Below are 19,726 nucleotides of genomic sequence, written 5' to 3'. Positions count from 1 at the left end.
ATTAAACGTTGAGTTTTATAAGGGAACCACGGGGTGACCAGCCCCTCCTCACCCAGCCCCACCCCTCCCACCCCCCACCTAGCCCTACGCTCCCCACCCAGCTCCACCCCACCCTCCCCACCCAGCCCCTCCCCTCCCCACCCAGCCCCTCCCCACCCTCCCCTCCCCACCCAGCCCCTCCCTCCCCACCCAGCCCCTCCCTGCACGACGGACGGACACAATAATCCCGTGTGGGCTGGTGTAACCAGGAGGTTCCTACCAGTATTATTGTTACACTTGTTCATACAGAGAGAGTAAAAAACCTGACTCGGTGTGATGACTCACTTTTAGGAGGATTCTGCCAGGTTTTATTTTTTTCACTAGGAGATGATAACTGTTTGGTAATTGAGTATTTTGCGGCCATTTTTATATTTATTTATTTACTTATTTGGCAAATATGGACCATGGCACCGGCACACAATGGCTTACTCCTGAGAATTATGTCACGGGATCTTTAAAGTCCACTGCTAAAGGAGACGGCGCGTCGCAGTGTTGTTACGGTTAACACAGCCGAATAAATTAACCGAGGCGACTTGATGGACACTGAACCGTGAACTTCTGCTGCAAGTGACAGGCACGCTGCCACTCGGATATGCCACCGCCTCAACCGAATATGCGCGCTGACACGAGAACAACCGTGTCCCGTTATTCAAGCTGAGCGTTTCGGTTTAGCAAGCTCCGCGTTGAGATTTGGCGGCACATTCAAATGATCAAAAAGTATAAATTATCTAAACTTCTGAATGTATGTTAGTAAATGTCACTTATTCTGACAGAAAAAAGGAAATGTTGATCCTGGCAATTGACTGGTGAAGCTAAATAAGAAATCAGTCTTGTAATTGTGATTCCATGTTTGTCATTCAGATAGTTTGGTATCCATGCAACGACGATCATACCCTACGGTATTGAATCATCATCATCAACACCATTCATTTTGCAATTTCTCTGCTATGGAGATGACCCACAAACCTGGAATTCCAGCTCTTTTATTCTAAGGCAGTGCATGTACTAATTATGATGGTAGTGAAGTATACAGTACACCTATTCAGTCTATATTGTTAGTATTATTATGCACTATTTGTTGGTGTACGTGATAAGTATGTCGTTGATATTCAACGCTCGAATATTAATTGCATCATTTATTTCTTAGATTTTTTTTTACTAAATTGTAATATTGAGAGCGATGCTACATTTTCGTTATGGTCTTGGGTTTTGCCATCACGAGAAACGGATCATATGATGTCACTGTACTGTACGCTTTGGAGCCACGGGGGAACCAACATTACCTGTGTGACAAAATAAGAATAGGTTTTACCCTATTAGGTTTTACCCTATTAGGTTTTACCCTATTCTTATTGATGCCGGCCAAAAGGTCCCGTTTCGTAGAATGTCTGTGTCTTCTGCCGAGAGGCTGGCGGGTAGGAAAAATTGCATCGATAATTTGTAACCGCTACCCCGAGCCTGGTGGTAACACCTGGTTCACGCGATCACACCTGTTGTCTGCACATCCACTGCTAGATAAGGGCCTCTACAAATACCGTGTGGGGCTTCTGGGGGTTTGACCATACTTCACCACGCTGATTTGCGTGGATTGACGGACGCGGTGAGCATAGCAGTGGAAGCTCCGATGGACACGGTTGGCTACGTAAGGTGCGAAAGAAGTTGAACGTACACACGTGCAATGCAACAATAGAAATGGTTGTACTAGCCCCTACTATCCATCGTGTAGTCCCGCAGAAGTCATCTATAGCATGTTGTCATCCCAACCAAGCACTACAGAGGCTCAAATCTGCTTAGCTTCTGAGATGTGATGAGATCGGGCCCATGCCGGGTCATTTGATTAGAGGCGAAAATAGCCATCGAGTCAAGACGACAATGCTGAAGCAATCACTGACTCGATCGCTCTCCACTGCACCCAAATCAGCACCCCCCCCCCGACCAACCTTTTCACTAAACTCCACCACTTTTTGTTTTTGCGCTCCCAGAAATCTCGTCGATGCCATTAGCCAAAGGGCCCCCCGCCCCCCCCCCCCCTCGGGACCCCGACGTTTGTAGAGTTATTGGTGTAGGCGACTCGGCTGCAACCTTCGGCATGCATTACCAGATGTGGAGATATCCGGAAAACGTACGCAGAGGGCTCGCGTGCGGTGATGATCTCACCACCCCGTGCAACACTCGAGAGGAGGGCTGCATTAGGCAGGGTGTCAGTCACACGCCATCGCTGTGAATGCGACTTGATGGACACGGGTTATTATTAGCGTGCACTATACATTTCTTGGCCACTCTATATGCTGTGAAAAACTCAACTCTGTTGCTATTTTTTTTGACAGGGTAAAGCCCACTGCTTTTTTGGGAGAGGCGAAACTGGCCACGCACGATGGCTCACCGAAGTGCATTCTATCACCATCACATGGTCGGAATTTATAGCTAGCAGCCAAATCATCCGAAACGCGATGTTACGTCCAAAAGTGGAGGGGGGGAAAACCGGAGCTACCTGGAGCAAAATCCAAGCGGGCCATCCACGGCGAGAGAGCGAATACGCGGACTCAAAATATGATCGTACAACAGGCCTCGTCGAGGGGTCCGAAATCAAACCCCACGAACCTCCTGCTGCATGCGAGACAAGGGAGATGACATCGAGCCACTGCAGCGCTATTGGCGAATGTGTCGAGTTGTATTACACTGTCTTTGAGTTGTACGCCTTGGCGTCATCTGGTCCAACACCATGTGAGACTAGGCTCTAAGGAAAGCTGTCTCGGGTGTGGACCAATCAACTTCAAGGACAGTGCATACATTATCAGAGTTATGTGTTTTGTTTGCATTATGACTGCAGGTATTGTGGTCTATGCAAACATGACTCATTGTAAAAAAAGGTGTCAGTTTTGTTGCCAGATAGAAGGGCAAAAAACCAATTATCATATTTTTTACTGGCAAATGAGGTTCCAATGGTTGTATTACACTGGTCAACAACAACAAAAAATTCTAGCCTGGACTTTTGCAGCTGTTTTAGACTAATTTCAGGGTGCTGATTCCAAATCTGATCTCAGATTTGCTCTATCACATCTCATTTTATGCTATCGGCATACCCCATTTTCATTGATCTTACCCGAAATTAACTCTGTCACTTATGATTGCAAGTTGTTGCGAGTCAATGACTGCTTTAGTGTGAAAATATGGTGCTGTATTTTTAGGATAGTGTGTTTATAATTTCATTTTATGTAGATATCCACATTTATTTAATATTTTTCTTCTGCAGTTTTTATTGAAAATGCAATATTTGATATCTCAAAAAACCTGATGTGATAGACAAAAACTGATGCCAGATTTGGAATCAGCACCCCAAAATTACCTTAAACCCGTTGGAATACCTTATGCCAGAAAAAGTGTGTTGACCAGTGTAATTATTGTTATTACACAACATGTGCTCACGTACTGCAGACAATAATCTCAAGGACACAAGGACCAGAGTGGCAGACTTCCTCGCGGGCGCATCGTGCCACCATGCGGTGATGATGATGATGTGCCGTGTGTTTTCCAATTAAAGCCCCCTAACGCACGCACGTTTTAAGAGATGCAGGATTTTTTTGCCGAAAGGTAATCGTCGCTAACGGCGCGTGAAGTTCCCCCCATCCACGTCATGCCTTCAGCTACCCCATTCCTCGCTCTGCCAGCTTTGTGAGCACGCGTTTTGCTGACATTGCCCTGGCATGGTGCGCTTGTTGCGGTTGCGCAAGGAGACGGGGCTTTTGCGACACTGGGCGCATTGACCAACAAGAGCTTGCATGCTTAAACTCCAGCCCCAAGATAGCATCACTCAATAAAAAGTTACTCGGCTCTATTATCATGCACCTGCCTGCGTGTACACAAGCGAATGTGTACATGTGCACTATTATTTTGTATTTATCGAATGCTTTTACACGTGACTTTCACGCAGTCAAGAGCACCAGATACACACAAAAATATTATGAAAAAATTAATGCGCCTACAGTACCCTGCACAGCCCTTATGCCAATCCACTGTTCGATGGACTCCCCACGCTGTGCACATCGTGGGGGATTATTTGACCATACTTCACCAGTGCGGGTAGGTGCCGGTTGGTGAAGGCACTGAAGCGTGCATGTGGGAGCATAGAAAGTACACTGCAACGATTCCTTTGGCTTCAGTGCCCGTCTCCATTGGCCACCGCTGAAGCCTTCAAACAACCCGACTGGAACTTTCCAAGACTAAAGCTTGCTTATCGTCAGCGATCTGATGAGATAGCGACACATTTCCCCCGGTGATGTAGTCACGAACATTTAACCCTCAAATTGTTTGGCCAACAGTATCACGCTAAAGTTTCCAAAAATAACTTTCAAACGGATTAAGCCACCGAAAATAATGAAATTCGGCACCGGTAATAGAGTCACCTTGAGAGGGTACACTTAAACACACGGGGCGATTAAAAACAAAATGAGACAATGTAAATATAGTTCGGTTTAACCCGCTCCTCGGAAGCAGCAGAACGCAGCTGTGGGACAGCTTATTTCCCACCGACAGGCAGCGGAAAGGGAAGGGTAAGGTGACGGGCACACACGGTGGATTACGTGGCAGCTTTAATGACGGCTGTAGCCACGATCAGCAAGCAGGGAGAGGCTCGCCGATTCCCAGCAGTGCCATAGCCTGCACGCATTTGCACTGCAGAGATGCGTGGATGTGCAACGTGCATCCCCCGTCCAGTCAAGCGCAACGTTCGAGCGACGTACATGGGCAGACAAATGCACATTCAAGCTGCATGTGGGGCAGGCCGGAGAGTACAGCAGTTATAGTTTAGCCAACTGACCCTCGTGTTGAATTCAAAGCTCTCAATTTTGCAAAGAAAATATTTTCCACAATACAATTCCACAGTAGTCCACGGATTCTAACAGCAGCCATATACCCTGCATACACAGCTACATAGACAGCACATAACTAAATAAGATACCCGATTCATCCAGCAGCTATATGCACGCGACTAATAAACAGTGCATGGAAAATTCTATACAGATAGACATACCAGCTTTATACTCTTACACCAAAGATTTAATACATAGTAAGGTTTACATTTTTTATATCAAAACATTTTATTAATACGCAAAGTACATACATTAAATGAATGTGGAACCAATAACAAACACATTTCCTGCATAAGTGAATGGTTCGCTAATTTAATTATTTAAAATCTACCATTAGAATAAATGAACGTTTGGCCTTTCGTCCTTCACGAAGGACTCCAAGGCTGCCAAGCATCGGGGCCGTGATCGTGGATTTTAGTGCATTACCGCGAGAGATAACAGTTTCAATATTTGGCGAGTCCATAAAAAGACCAAACCAATTACGGCAATTCAATTTGTCGTCCAAGGTTAAATAAATTATGCATATGTCTTGCAGTATTATTAGGACAGTGCACTGTCCGTTCAAGTGCCTATGTGCAATAGCACTTCACGAAACGAATCCTCCCACTCCACGCATATTTCGCAACTCCTCAAACCCTGCCACGACCCACACGACACAAGCCCCTGCCTCCTCCACCCGCACTTCTCTCCACGATTCCGATTCCTCCTCTCCAATTCTCAGCTTTGTTTTCGTACCGACAAAATCTCATTAGCACCGGTACAACGAGCCGTCGAATATATTTCGATTACAAACAGTGCCGGATGAAGCTAGTGAGGGGCCTGTAGCATATGTTATAAAGGGTCCCTAAATAAAAAAAAATACTAAAACACACTTTTTTTTACTTGCATAGTAAAGTAATTGTATTTTTCACTTGCTATGCAGCCAGATAATACGACAAATCGCTAACATTAAACAAGCAGTCGTTCATAAAAGTTGAAGGCGGTATAGTACTATAGTAATAGAGCAAGTGCAGAATCACTGAACCGGAATTGATAGCTTGAAAGCATTTAGCGCGGGGCCCTTGAAAGTGCGGGGTCCGTAGCATATGTAGCTACTTTTGCTACTAGGATAATCCGGTACCGATTACAAGTGGTTGATAGAATTATAACGATGCCAAATTAAACGTAATTCCTTAACAACAACAAAAAGCTAAGAGATAACCCCTGCGTTAAGGAGAAGGGGGGGGGAAATTCTGATGCGTTTACGAACGCACGTTACCCGAACAGGGCCAAAGCTGCCACGATGCAATGCACCACACATTGATCCACCACAACTGCCGACAGAATATTTCTCTCTTGCATAGATCACGCCACTTGATGAAAGCACGTGATTCACAGACGTTGGCAAAACATCAACTAGCGTCATTAACATCGCCTAGAATCACCATGATCATTATCACTATCGTCATGATCATCATCATCGTCGTCGTCGTGACCAGAGCGCCAACACAATCCGAATGAAACGAAGCCTCTCTCCCGAAGTGTTCTCTCGCTTAAGGGCGAGGAAGTGGACAGTGTCAGCAAGACGCTTCGGGCGTCCTTCCAGACGGCGGTGTGACACTTCGAAGGACGCGCGTCCTCCCACATCGACGTGAAATGAGTCACACGCGCACCACGAGGCTGTTAGCGAATCGTGTACACACGCACTGTGCTGCATGGTAATGAGGCAGGGGGTGGGGAGAGTGGCAGCCACGTCTGGTTGATGATGATGATGAGGACGATGACGACAATTACACTATCAGCAGCAGCCCACCCAGACCGCACACGACTGCCCGAGCCAAAGACGACGGTTCGGGCCTACAGGAACGGTCACGTTTGAGAAGTGTAAACACGTGCTTATAAAATGCACAAAGCGTCAAAAGCGTGCACCTTCATTTCCTCTCGTGTATATCAGTGTTTTATATACAAAGTGCATGCAGCGGGTTTAAAGTACTTTGTTTCATATAATTTAGTTTCCGATGGTTTTGAGCCCATTTCAGGTGAATGTTTATTTTAATCAGGCTCCACCCACCACCCATGTGCAATTGCAGATTTGCATCACAACAGATCACAGTTTTTGCTTCTTACCCTTTTGTGTTGTCGTGTTGTGCTGTGAGCTGCATTGTGTGATAGTTTGTTGGGTTTAAGAATAACGATCTTGACGATTTTATCTTTACCATTTTCAAGAGTCTTTAGCAGTTTCTTTACTATTTAGCTGTATTCTGTGACAGTTTGTTGGCTTTAGTAATAATGATCTTTACCATTTTATCTTCACCACTTTCAATAACCGTTACCAAATTTTTTAACATCTAGCTGTGTTGTGTGACAGCTGTATTGTGCCGTATTGTATGACAGCTTTTGGAGTTTAACAATAACAATCTTTACCATTTTATTTACCATTTTATCTTCACCATTTTCAATCATCTTTACCATTTTATTTACCATTTTCACTAATAATCTTTACCACTTTAGAAATCTACATGGGAATTGGAGCGAGACAGTAGAAACATTCTCAAGACAGTAATAAATACAATTTTAAAGCAGAAAAACATTAAAATAGCTGAGCATTCCAGTGTAAGCTATCTCTATAAGATTCTATAGATCACTAAGTCGTAGTAATTTCTGCAGTACCCTAAGACTATTATATGTGTTGGATAGTATTCGTTTACAGGGACTCCTCTATTTACGAACATTCGACTTATGAACTTTCAGAGATACGAACAAACCTGTCCGTACGTCCAGTTGCCTGTTTGAACCGAGAGTCGTAAGTTCAACTGCTGCGCAATAGACGGCGGTGGTGGCGTCTACATCTGCAGAACATGAATAACTACTGGCATCTACATCTGCAGGAGATAATACAACTTTTAAAGCCATTCCCCGTGTTTAGTGTACACGCCGTACAACATGTTTGGAATCGACGGGAGCAAAGTTGCACTTACGAACACATCGACTTACGAACAGACTTCTGGAACCTAACTCGTTCGTAAGTAGAAGAGTCCCTGTAATCTCACTTTTATAATTTTGGCAACACTGCCGTACGTTTTAGCACCACTCGTGTTAACTGCCTACATAGCAGCCAAGGACATGAAAAAAATTGTGTCATGTAGCTGAACAGACATTGTTTACACCTTGGTGTTGGTAAGCTCATAAATGGAAGGCTCGATTGTGTGACGCCGGAACGATCCTCGTATAAAATAAAGTGAACTGAAGCGACAACGTTATACCCTTGTAATAATAATACAATATATCAGCACTGTCTCAATCCACTTTTGGATGAAGGCCTCCCCGTGCCATGTCAGTCATGGTGGTTGTTTGGCCATACTTCGCCATGCCGGTCATTGCTGATTGCTGAAGGGGGTTTTGTGATAGGGCCTGTTGCGATGCCTTTCTCCGCTGATGACAGCTGTGGATGGGAATCGAAGCGAGGTAGCGGGGACTCCAGGGTTTAATGCACGAGTCATGCTCCAACTCGATCTCAGAACGCAAGTGGTCTTTTAAAGAACGTCACTTGTTATGATTGTCAAACCCACTTGTTAAATTAAGACGCCTATTTTGCAGGAGAGGAATTGTAATGTCTGTAATTAGAATAGATGAGTGATTAAGATGGGTACATCCTAAAAAAATAAGAATGATGTATATTTAACGGTACTAACATTTGTACATTTCCACAGAAATGTGTTTAAGCAAACCATCACACCTAGCCGTTAAAACACCCCATTCATAAGACGTGTTTAAAAGCGATTATATTCAAATATAATGAGGTCTGGCTTGTAGCAGTACGTACTGGGACCAAATGTAGAATCTGCGAGTTAAAATCCAATTCGGGAGTGAACTCCTTGTTTCAGACATCGAGTATCAATTCATGGGGAGTCAACAATTGGTGTCCTATTCATAGACTCCTACCCATCATAGAAATGTAGAACTTTCACCACTGGCCAAGGGCAAACAAGCTGCCACATATTCGCGCATGCGTGTGAAAGAGCCTACCCTGACTTGTAATTTGAGGAGGAGTGCTGGGCAATGGTAAGAACGCGCCACTATGAACCCGGAAACGTGAGTTCAAATCCACTGTATGTATGTATGTATGTTGAACTTCTGTCACACCGTACGTAGCAAACCATGCCAATCGGAGGTGCGGTGGGGGAGGGGATAACAAACTCAGTACAAAAAGCAGTTCTAAAGAAATTCGTATTCAATCTAGACGTACAAGTGCACAGCTTCCGGTAGCTTCCGAATATCGGAAGGCAGAGCGTTCCAGACGGCCGCAGAAGCACATCGGAAAGCGCGCGATGCAGTGACCGTCTTTGTTGGCTATAACCGATTTGAACCGGCGTTAGGGGCCCTAGTTTACCAGCGTGCATTAATCCAACGTGGTCGAGGTGTGGTCCAGCAACTCTCATGCAACCGACACGGCGTGAGAAGGCCTTCATCCAGCAGCGGATTGCGCAAATGGATGTCAATTGTAGTTGCTATTAATAGCGATAAGGTGGCGTGCTGTGTGGAATGTGCTCCCGAGTTGGAAACGATGGGGATGTCGCTGGCCGTGGTGCTGAAGTGGCGTTGTGAGCTACCTCCGATAATCCGAACACAACTTAGCAAACACACGTATTGGGGCCACATCACTCGCCGTGCACTCAAGGCTTACCAAACCTTCAGACAACGGGGATAGTTGGAATATTTTGTTGTTGAAATCAACCAACTTAGTTGTTCATACGGTATTCTTTTTAAACTGTTCAATATCCGCATGTTGCTGATACATTAATAGCATTTACGTAAATTTCGATTTAAAGCTTTCATGACTGCAGGGATTCATCTTCTTGGTTCTTTCGGTAAAGTCACGTAGAAGGGAAACAATAAAATAATACAAAATAAAACATAATAAAATAATTCTCACGACGTTCCGGCTACAACGCAAGCAGCCGTCCTCAGGTGAAAACCAGGTCTGTCGGAAAGACAGCGTCTGAATGATGAAACGTCGTGAGAATTATTTTATTATGTTTTATTTTTATTATTTTATTATTTCCCTTCTACGTGACTTTACCGAAAGAACCAAGAAGAAGCATTTACGTAATGTTGAAAATACAAATCGCCATGTTTGACTGGTTAAGACTGTTTGAACAAGTGCTATTAGTGAGCAGATAATTTTTACCATAGCACACCATTACTGTATTCATTGTGTGCTGAGTCTACCTAGGGGGTGCATATTAAAAAACACGTGTTTTAGTCTATCAGGCTCTTGGCTTCCAGACAACTATTATCAAGCGGCAGCATTTGTTTAAGCAAACAACCCCATGTACTGGTTTCGGCCTTCTGGGTCTCATCCGCAGAGAACATCAGGCTTGTTGAACAAATGCCGATGAATATACCCAACGGTATTGGCAAAAGCACCGTCATATGAACTTTGGAAAGTGCCCTGGCATCGTTGCTCAGTAAACGTTAACCCACTCACTGCTCCTCGTAATATTCACACACGCGCGTCTTATGGCACACTCATCTCAGACGTGTACGCGCATATGTAACATTGCCTTGCATCTCTCCCTCTCTCTCTCTCTCTGAAGCGACATGCAACCTCTTACCGCTTGGCTCCCCCAACGCGTGACCTTCCCGGGGCAATGAATATTTAAACGAGTGCACAGCTCGGCTCGGGGCGTGCCGCGCGCCGCACAAACAGCTCACTCCCTGCACGCACCGCGTCCACACTGATGGGGTGCGGAGCAGGGGCTGGGGGGAGCAGGGGGGGGAGCAGGGGGTGGGGGGAGGGCGGGGGGGAGAGTGGGGGGGGGGGCAGAGTGGGGGTAAGGGCAGGGGGGGAGCAGGGGTGAGGGGAGGGCGGGGGGGAGCAGGGGTGGGGAGGAGTAGGGGGGGAGTGGGGGGAAGGTGGGGGGAGCAGGGGGTGGGGGGGAGTAGGGGGCGGGGGGGGAGCAGGGAGTGGGGGGTAAGGTGAGGGGAGCAGGGGGTGGGGGGGAGCAGGGGGTGGGGGGAGGGCGGGGGGGAGCAGGGGGTGGGGGGAAGGGCGGGGGGAGGGAGCAAGGGGTGGAGGAAGCAGGGTGGGAGGGGGGGGTGTTCGCAATCAAACTCAAGCGCGCTGGTATGGAGCGGCTTGTTGGCTCTTCCTGTTTTGTTTATCGATGGAGACCGTTGCGTGCAAGGCAACCACACGATCGCGTGTACGTAGCCAACCGCGCTAATCGGAGGTGCGGGGGAAGGAAAACACACTAAACACCAAACGCGGTTCTAAAGAAATGCGTCTTCAATCTATACATTTAAAAGTGCATCGCTCCGGTGGCTTCCCGATCGCGTCGCACGTCACGGACGCGTGACGCGACGAGTGGCGACGCAAATTAAACGAAAAATAAAACACGGCGCAAAAAGCAAGGCGCCTTCATATGGAACACGCACACGGCTGTTATACTGGTAGAAACCTCCTGTGTCCGTCCGTCGTGCAGGGAGGGGCTGGGTGGGGAGGGAGGGGCTGGGTGGGGAGGGTGGGGAGGGGAGGGTGGGGAGGGGCTGGGTGGGGAGGGTGGGGCTGGGTGGGGGGTGGGAGGGGTGGGGCTGGGTGGGGAGGGGCTGGTCACCCCATGGTGCCCTTATAAAACTCAACGTTTAACCTACTCACGCCGGCTTGTGCTCGCCCTCACAGTCGGGCATATTTGCGGAATACACCACGCCGCCGTTGACCCTGGCCATTGACCGAGCAACCCGACGTTTCTACCAGCTCCCTCCGCAGCAGGAATGTGTTTTTGACGAGAATCGCGTCCCACGGAATCTCAAGACCCTTGATCGAACGTTGCGCTGCATTTGCGGTGTGTGGTCAACAGCAGGCGCGAATGTAAACAGCAGGCGCGGTGCAAAACTCGCGCATCGTACGAGGGGGAGTGAGTTGAGAGTCAGCAACAGTGCCATGTCCTGGGATACTTTTGCGAGGACCACGCCAACAACGGCTTGGCAAGCCCCAAGATTGACGACCCGTGCGAGTCACGAAGCAGACTTCGTGCCCGCTTGGGTTGTCGAGGTGTGACCAGACCAAGTCGGAGTGTTCGTAGCCAGCGACTCGAACTTATGAGTTGCTTTCACCCCTGGTTACTGAAACTATTCGGATGATACCTGGTAGGATATATAGCCCCTGCAGCGGCTGTACAGCGTGTACGCTAAACTTGCTTAAATGCAATTGCGCACATCGCCTTGAACATGCATCACATTACGTACGTTGAACTTCTTTCGCGCCGTACGTAGCCAACCGTGATAATGGGAGGTGCGGGGGAAGGACAACAGTCAACACAAAAAGCAGTTCTAGAGAATTGATGTTGTTGTTGTTTCAATTTAGATTTAAAAGTGCACAGCCCCAGTGGCTTGCTAATCCAGTATCGGGTGGAAGAGCGTTCCAGACGGTCTCAGAAGCGCACGATGCAGCAACCGCCTTTTGTTCGACAGGTTGACCAAAAGGACACCACCTGAACGCGTCAAGTTGACGCTGCAACAAGACGCCTTTTGGCGTCATCTGGTCCAACACCGTGTGAGACTAGGCTCTAAGGAAAGCTGTCTCGGGTGTGGATCAATCAATTTCAAGGACAATGCATACATTATCAGAGTTGTGTTTTTTGTTTGCATTCCGACTGCAGGTATTGTGGTCAATGCAAACATGACTCCTCGTAAAACAGGTGTCAGTTTTTTTGCCAGATAAAAGGGTACAAAAAAACAATTATCACGCCTGTGAGCGTCATGCAGCCGTGGGTTGTTGTCGCTTGACGAATCCCCCATTGCGCGTGAAAGCCAGGGCCAAGCGTCACGTGCGTAGCTCGGCGGACGGACGCAGTCAACACGAGGCGCCCGGGATAATGAACGGATACATCTCAGAGGAGGTGGGGAGCGGGTCTCGTGTGGACTCTAGGAGGGAGTGCAGCTTGAAATATATCACACTGCGGTGCAGGGTGGTCAGATAGGGGGGGGGGGAGGGCAGAAATGCATAGAAAGCGTGGGGTGTGCGACTTATGCACTGACCTACGGCACAAAATCGCAGCGCACGGGGGGGGGGGGTCGTTGCAACAACGCGTCCTGACTTACGCACACAAACTCCAGCAGGCACAACGGGCGCCCGGCACGAGACACGCCAAGTTGCACGCTGCCGCAACGTAGAGAGCAGCGCTGACCCCGTGCGTTCACGCCTCTCCGTTTTAGAGCGCACATCCAAATATATACAGACTGACACACACACACATCCAAATATATACACTCACACACACACGCACATCCAAATATATACAGACTCACACACACATCCAAATATATACACTCACACACACACGCACATCTATATATATACAGACTCACACTCACACACACATCCATATATATACAGACTCACACACACTCGCACGCACATCCATATATATACAGACTCACACACACACACGCACATCCAAATATATACAGACTCACACACACACACGCACATCCAAATATATACAGACTCACACACACACACGCACATCCAAATATATACAGACTCACATACACTCTCACACACACATCCATATATATACAGACTCACACACACATCCAAACAGACTCACACACACGCACATCTATACAGACTCACACACGCACATCCATACAGACTCACACACACACATCCATACAGACTCACACACGCACACACAGATCCATACAGACTCACACACGCACACATCTATACAGACTCACACACGCACACATCTATACAGACTCACACACGCACATCCAAATATATACAGACTCACACACACATCCATACAGACTCACACACACATCCATACAGACTCAACACGAACATCCATATATATACAGACTCACACACACGCACATCCATACAGACTCACACACGCACACATCCATACAGACTCACACACACGCACATCCATACAGACTCACACACACACACATCCATACAGACTCACACACACGCACATCTATACAGACTCACACACGCACATCCATACAGACTCACACACACACACATCCATACAGACTCACACACGCACACACACATTCATACAGACTCATACACGCACACATCCATACAGACTCACACACACGCACATCTATACAGACTCATACACGCACATCCATACAGACTCACACACAGACACATCCATACAGACTCACACACGCACACACACATCCATACAGACTCATACACGCACACATCCATACAGACTCACACACACGCACATCTATACAGACTCACACACGCACATCCATACAGACTCACACACACACACACATCCATACAGACTCACACACGCACACATCCATACAGACTCACACACGCACATCCATACAGACTCACACACACACACACATCCATACAGACTCACACACGCACACACATCCATACAGACTCATACACGCACACATCCATACAGACTCACACACACGCACATCTATACAGACTCACACACGCACATCCATACAGACTCACACACACACACACATCCATACAGACTCACACACGCACACATCCATACAGACTCACACACGCACACACACATCCATACAGACTCACACACACACACATCCATACAGACTCACACACGCACACATCCATACAGACTCACACACGCACACATCCATACAGACTCACACACACGCACATCCATACAGACTCACACACGCACACATCCATACAGACTCACACACGCACACACACATCCATACAGACTCACACACACACACACATCCATACAGACTCACACACGCACACATCCATACAGACTCACACACGCACACATCCATACAGACTCACACACGCACACACGTGCTCTCCCCAGCGGATATTTTGGTAACGGTCACAACCTCGTGGACCGTATTCCCCGGAGGAAGACTGCTTTTGTAACGAGGCAGAAACACAATCTGCTGTTACCCAACTTAGTAAGAAAGCTCTTCGGCTTTCGGGGTGCAACAAATACAGAAGCCGGAGAGCGCTTTTCGGTAAAAAAAAAAAACTTCTTCGTGCGCGGAAACACAAAAAAGTGTCTCCGGTTCCAAACGTCGGGGGTGCCGTGCCGTGTAGTCGTGCTTGGCGACAAACTCGGGCCAAGACGTGGTGGTGGTCGCGAAGGCGACTCGCGGAGAGGCAAGATAAGTCGGTGGCTCGCACCGCGGCCACGCAGCAGCAGCAGCAACACACACCGCGACACACACCAACACACTATACACACACAAACACACACACACCCCAACACACATACACCCCCCAACACACACACACACCGCAACACACACACACCGCAACACACACACACCGCAACACACACACACCCCAACACACATACACCCCCCAACACACACCGTAACACACACCCCCCCAACACACACACACCGCAACACACACACACCGCAACACACACACCGCAACACACACACACCGCAACACACACACACCGCAACACACACCGCAACACACACACACCGCAACACACACACCACAACACACCCCAACACAACACACACACACCGCAACACACACACCACAACACACACACACCGCAACACACACCACACACACACCGCAAAATACACACCGCAACACACACACACACCCCAACACACATACACACACCACAACACGCACACACTGCAACACACACACACACACACAACACACACACACCGCAACACACACACCGCAACACACACCGCAACACACACACACCCCACCACACACACACACACACCGCAACACACACACACCACAACACACACACACCGCAACACACACACACCTACCCCATGAGCCAATCCATACTGCCAGCCGGGCACTGAGGGCTGCTTTGCTCGTGGTCCTCCTCCCTCCTTCAGTGTCCCTCTTCTCGCATCTCGAGGACGAGGCCAATCCGCCGGTGCACTGCCAACCCCCCACCCCCCTACCCCCTCCTCCCACCCCTCCCCCCACCCCCTCCTCCCTCTCACCCCCCCCTCCCTCTCACCCCCCCCCCTCCTCTCCCCCCCCAACGTCCGACCTCCCCCCCCCAACGTCCCCCCACCCCCCCCAACCTCCCCCCACCCTCTCCTCCTCCCCCCCCATCTCCTCCCACCCCCCTCCCCCCCCCGACCCCCCCCCCGAAGTCCCCCCACCCCCTCACCCACCACCCCCCCCCCAACCTCCCCCCACTCTCTCCTCCACCAACCTCCCCCACCCCCTCCCCCCCTCCCCCACCAACCTCCCCCCCTCCCCCACCCTCCCCCCACCCCCTCGCCCCTCTCTGGGAACCGCGACGCCGCTGGGTGTGGGAGCGAGCCCGCAGCTCCCGGCTCAGCTCGTCCACACCCGGATATCCGGACGTTGCAAACACAGGGCTTGCCGTGCGTGTGCGTGTGTGTGTACGTGTGTGTACGTGTGTATGCGTGTGTATGCGTGTGTATACGTGTGTGTATGTGTGTACGTGTGTGTGTACGTGTGTGTACGTGTATATGCGCGTGTATGTGTGTATATGTTTGTGTATGTGTGTACGTGTGTGTATGTGTGTATGTATGTATGTGTGTGTACGTGTGTGTACGTGGGGAGCGGTAGTGTAGCGGTTAGCGCGCTGCACTACGAACTTGGCGACCTGGGTTCGATTCCCGCTCACGGCAAACACGATTATCTGAACCGGTCCTGGGCCTCCTCTGGGTCGACTCAGCCTTAAATGAGTACCTGGTACGGTGTGTAAACATCGCCACTGGGGCAACAAAGGCGGTCTTGATAGGTGCTCGCTAACAGCACTTGCCCCAATAATCTGTTAAGACTACACGGCGGATCTTTGTGTGTGGCGACAGCCTCTCTCTGCAAGCCGTGCGTCATTGGTGCCACCGCCTTCAGGAGCATCGAGGCACTGGGCAAGGCTTCGATTAAAATTTGGGAGAGAGGGCGACACAAAAAAAAACCCCAAACTCTGCATCATGAATCATCGCCGTTCCGGTCACACCGAGGCACTTGTTTTTCCTCGCCGACATGTCTGTCATTGCGTCTGAGAAATAACAAAACACGTGGCCGTGCGTGGACATGTGCACCATTGTGTATATGCGGGTCATGCGTCATTCACACACAGCTATTGTATGACCGTATCATTATTTCTGCGTCCGTTTAAAATGTATATTTGGAGATGCGATTTTTACGCACAGCGAGATACCAGACACGACGATGACGCAGTGCGGTAGGGTCGGTCAAATAGAGCCGCGTGTAATTAGGGTTGTAAGTGCCAATTACGTTATGATAATTGGGTGATTTGGGCAATGACATCACATTATCTCCTGGTCGTTATTTTAAATCCATGCGGACTACAAAGAAAAAAAACACTGTCGTCTTGTTCCACCTCCACTTAAAAGCACCGCATGCTACAGACGTTATTCTGCAAATTCTCTTGACAAAAACAAAGATCCCTCGTGTAGCCTTAAGAGACTGTAGGGGCAAGTGCTGTTAGCGAGCACCTATGAAGGCCGTAACGGTACACGATGGGGTGGGTGGCCAACACCCACGCCCGACCGCCTTTGTCTCCCCAGTGGCGATGTGTTTACACACCGCACCAGGTACTCATTTGAGGCTGAGTCGACCTAGAGAGAGCCGAGGACTGGTTCAGATAATCGTCACTGATGTTGGCCGTGAGCGGGAATTGCTGCACAGACATTCGAGAAGGTCGTCAGCCCTGCGTTGAAATGACACGCGCATAACAGGACACGCACAGAGGTTAACGAGATCATTCAATCTCTGAAGAACAGTCAGTGGGGCTTGGGCAGAACGCCGTCGCCGCGAGAAGGGATGACGACGAAAGGTCGAGAACAATAACGGAGCAGCAGTCAAGGAATGGAACGCGCGAACGGCGGGGACGTGGACTCGGGAGATGGAGCGATTAAATCCGTTCGTGGAGCGGGTACGAAGTGGACTATTTAGGTATTTACCCAGGGAAGCCTCATTGAATTTTCACGATTAATTCAGAAGGAGGCGCTGTTAAGTTTCGCAGTAGACGGGGAGGTCTCTGTGCACGATGTACACTCTATAACACATTCCTTCGGAGGGAGCTGGTAGGAACGTTGGGTTGCTCGGTCAATGGCCAGGGTCAACGGCGGCGTGGTGTATTCCGCAAATATGCCCGACTGTGAGAGCGGGCACAAGCCGGCGTGAGTAGGTTAAACGTTGAGTTTTATAAGGGCACCACGGGGTGACCAGCCCCTCCCCACCCAGCCCCTCCCCACCCTCCCCTACCCTCCCCACCCAGCCCCCTCTCCACCCTCCCCACCCAGCCCCTCCCCACCCTCCCCTCTCCACCCAGCCACACTCCTCCCATTTTTGGATTCACGACGGACGGACGGACACAATAATCCTCTGTGGGCTGGTGTAACTAGGAGGTTCCTACCAGTATAACGCGTGTGTGCGCGAGTATGAGTGTGTGTGTGTGTGTTTCAAAACTCGTAAGAGGTGATGGCTGCTTGGGGGGTGGGGGGGTAGGCCTTCATCCAGCAGTGGATTTACCATGGCTCACGATAATGACGATGATGAGAATGTACCGCAGACGGCACGTAGCGCAGGTGAGATTCACGCCGTTGCAACGATTCGCATTGACCGCTCCTGCGCCATGTAATGACGCATCTCTCGCTAAAAGATGAAGTGTCACGCGCACCGCGTGCTCGACAGACAACGTGGGACTCACGAGCGGCAGCTGGCGGCGGGGAAGCCACCTGGCATCGCCGCCGCCAGCGCTGCGGGCAGGCGAGAGTCACCCTGGGCCAGTGTCGGATTGTATCCTCGTGGCAAAAGTAGCTACACGTGAAACCGATGGCGGGACCCCCAGGTTCACATAAGCCCCCGGCTCTCGCATGAGCTGCGTTGCGACGTCATTTCGTGTCTGTTGAAGGCGAACGACACGGCGATCGATTCCTCTCGACGAGCTCTACACGACGCGCTAATCAAAGTTTTGTTTCTTCTGCGCCATCGTCCTCGCTGCTGCGCTTGGACGACACGACAACGGAACGAAATGCGCCAGGCGGGTCGCGGCGCTGATGTGCGCCGTGGGACGGAGTCGCCAAAAAAAAACATAAATTCATTACGATTTTGACTTCCGTTTATTCGGGACCCCGGGGTCCCGCCATAAGGTTCAATAGCTACGGGCCCCGCAGTTTCAAGGGCCCCGCAATTTCAAGGGCCCCGCACTTTCAAGGGCCCCGCACTTTCAAGGGCCCCGCACTTTCAAGGGCCCCGCACTTTCAAGGGCCCCGCGCTAAATGCTTTCATGCTATCAATTCCGGTTCAGTGATTCTGCACTTGCTCTATTACTATAGTACTATACTGCCTTCAGCTTATACGAACGACTGGGTGTTTAAGGTTAGCGATTTGTCGTACTATCTGGCCGTATTAGCAAATGAAAGAAATACAATTACTTTACTTTGCAAGTAAAACAAAAATTGTGTTTTAATATTTTTATTTATTTAGAGCCCCTTTATAACATATGCTGCAGGCCCCTCACTAGCTTCATCCGGCACTGTTTGTAATCGAAATATATTCGACGGCTCGTTGTACCGATGTTCGTGAGATTTTGTCGGGAAGAAAACAAAGCTGAGAATTGGAGAGGAGGAATCGGAATCGTGGAGAGAAAGTGCTTGTGGAGGAGGCAGGGGCTTGTGTCGTGTGGGTCGTGGCAGGGTTTGAGGAGTTACTTACTTTATTGTGCAAGTAAAAAAAAATGTGTGTGTTTAATATTTGTGGGGTTTTTAAATCCTTAATATTAAGTTCACTTGCTTGCTTGTGCGCTTACGACCGTGCAAATCTTTCGGTCGTTTTTTAACCCACT

General features: G+C 49.2%; 1 protein-coding gene across 1 annotated transcript in view; it reads right to left on the bottom strand.

Annotated features, from left to right (window-relative positions):
- The window catches only part of LOC144720327 (MOB kinase activator 2-like), a 53,220-nt gene extending 37,430 nt beyond the window's left edge, over positions 1–15,790 (bottom strand). The window contains exon 1 of the mRNA XM_078597011.1: positions 15,693–15,790. Coding sequence (XP_078453137.1) covers positions 15,693–15,709 — 17 coding nt within the window. The 5' untranslated portion in view covers positions 15,710–15,790. The remainder of the gene's footprint in view (positions 1–15,692) is intronic.
- Positions 15,791–19,726: the final 3,936 nt, after the last annotated feature.

This window comes from Lampetra planeri, chromosome 8 (assembly GCF_965212315.1).
Source record: "Lampetra planeri chromosome 8, kcLamPlan1.2.h2, whole genome shotgun sequence".
NCBI classification, from domain to species: Eukaryota; Metazoa; Chordata; class Hyperoartia; order Petromyzontiformes; family Petromyzontidae; genus Lampetra; species Lampetra planeri.
The sequence above is the reverse complement of the archived record's forward strand: the minus strand, read 5'-3'. Positions and strand labels throughout refer to the sequence as shown.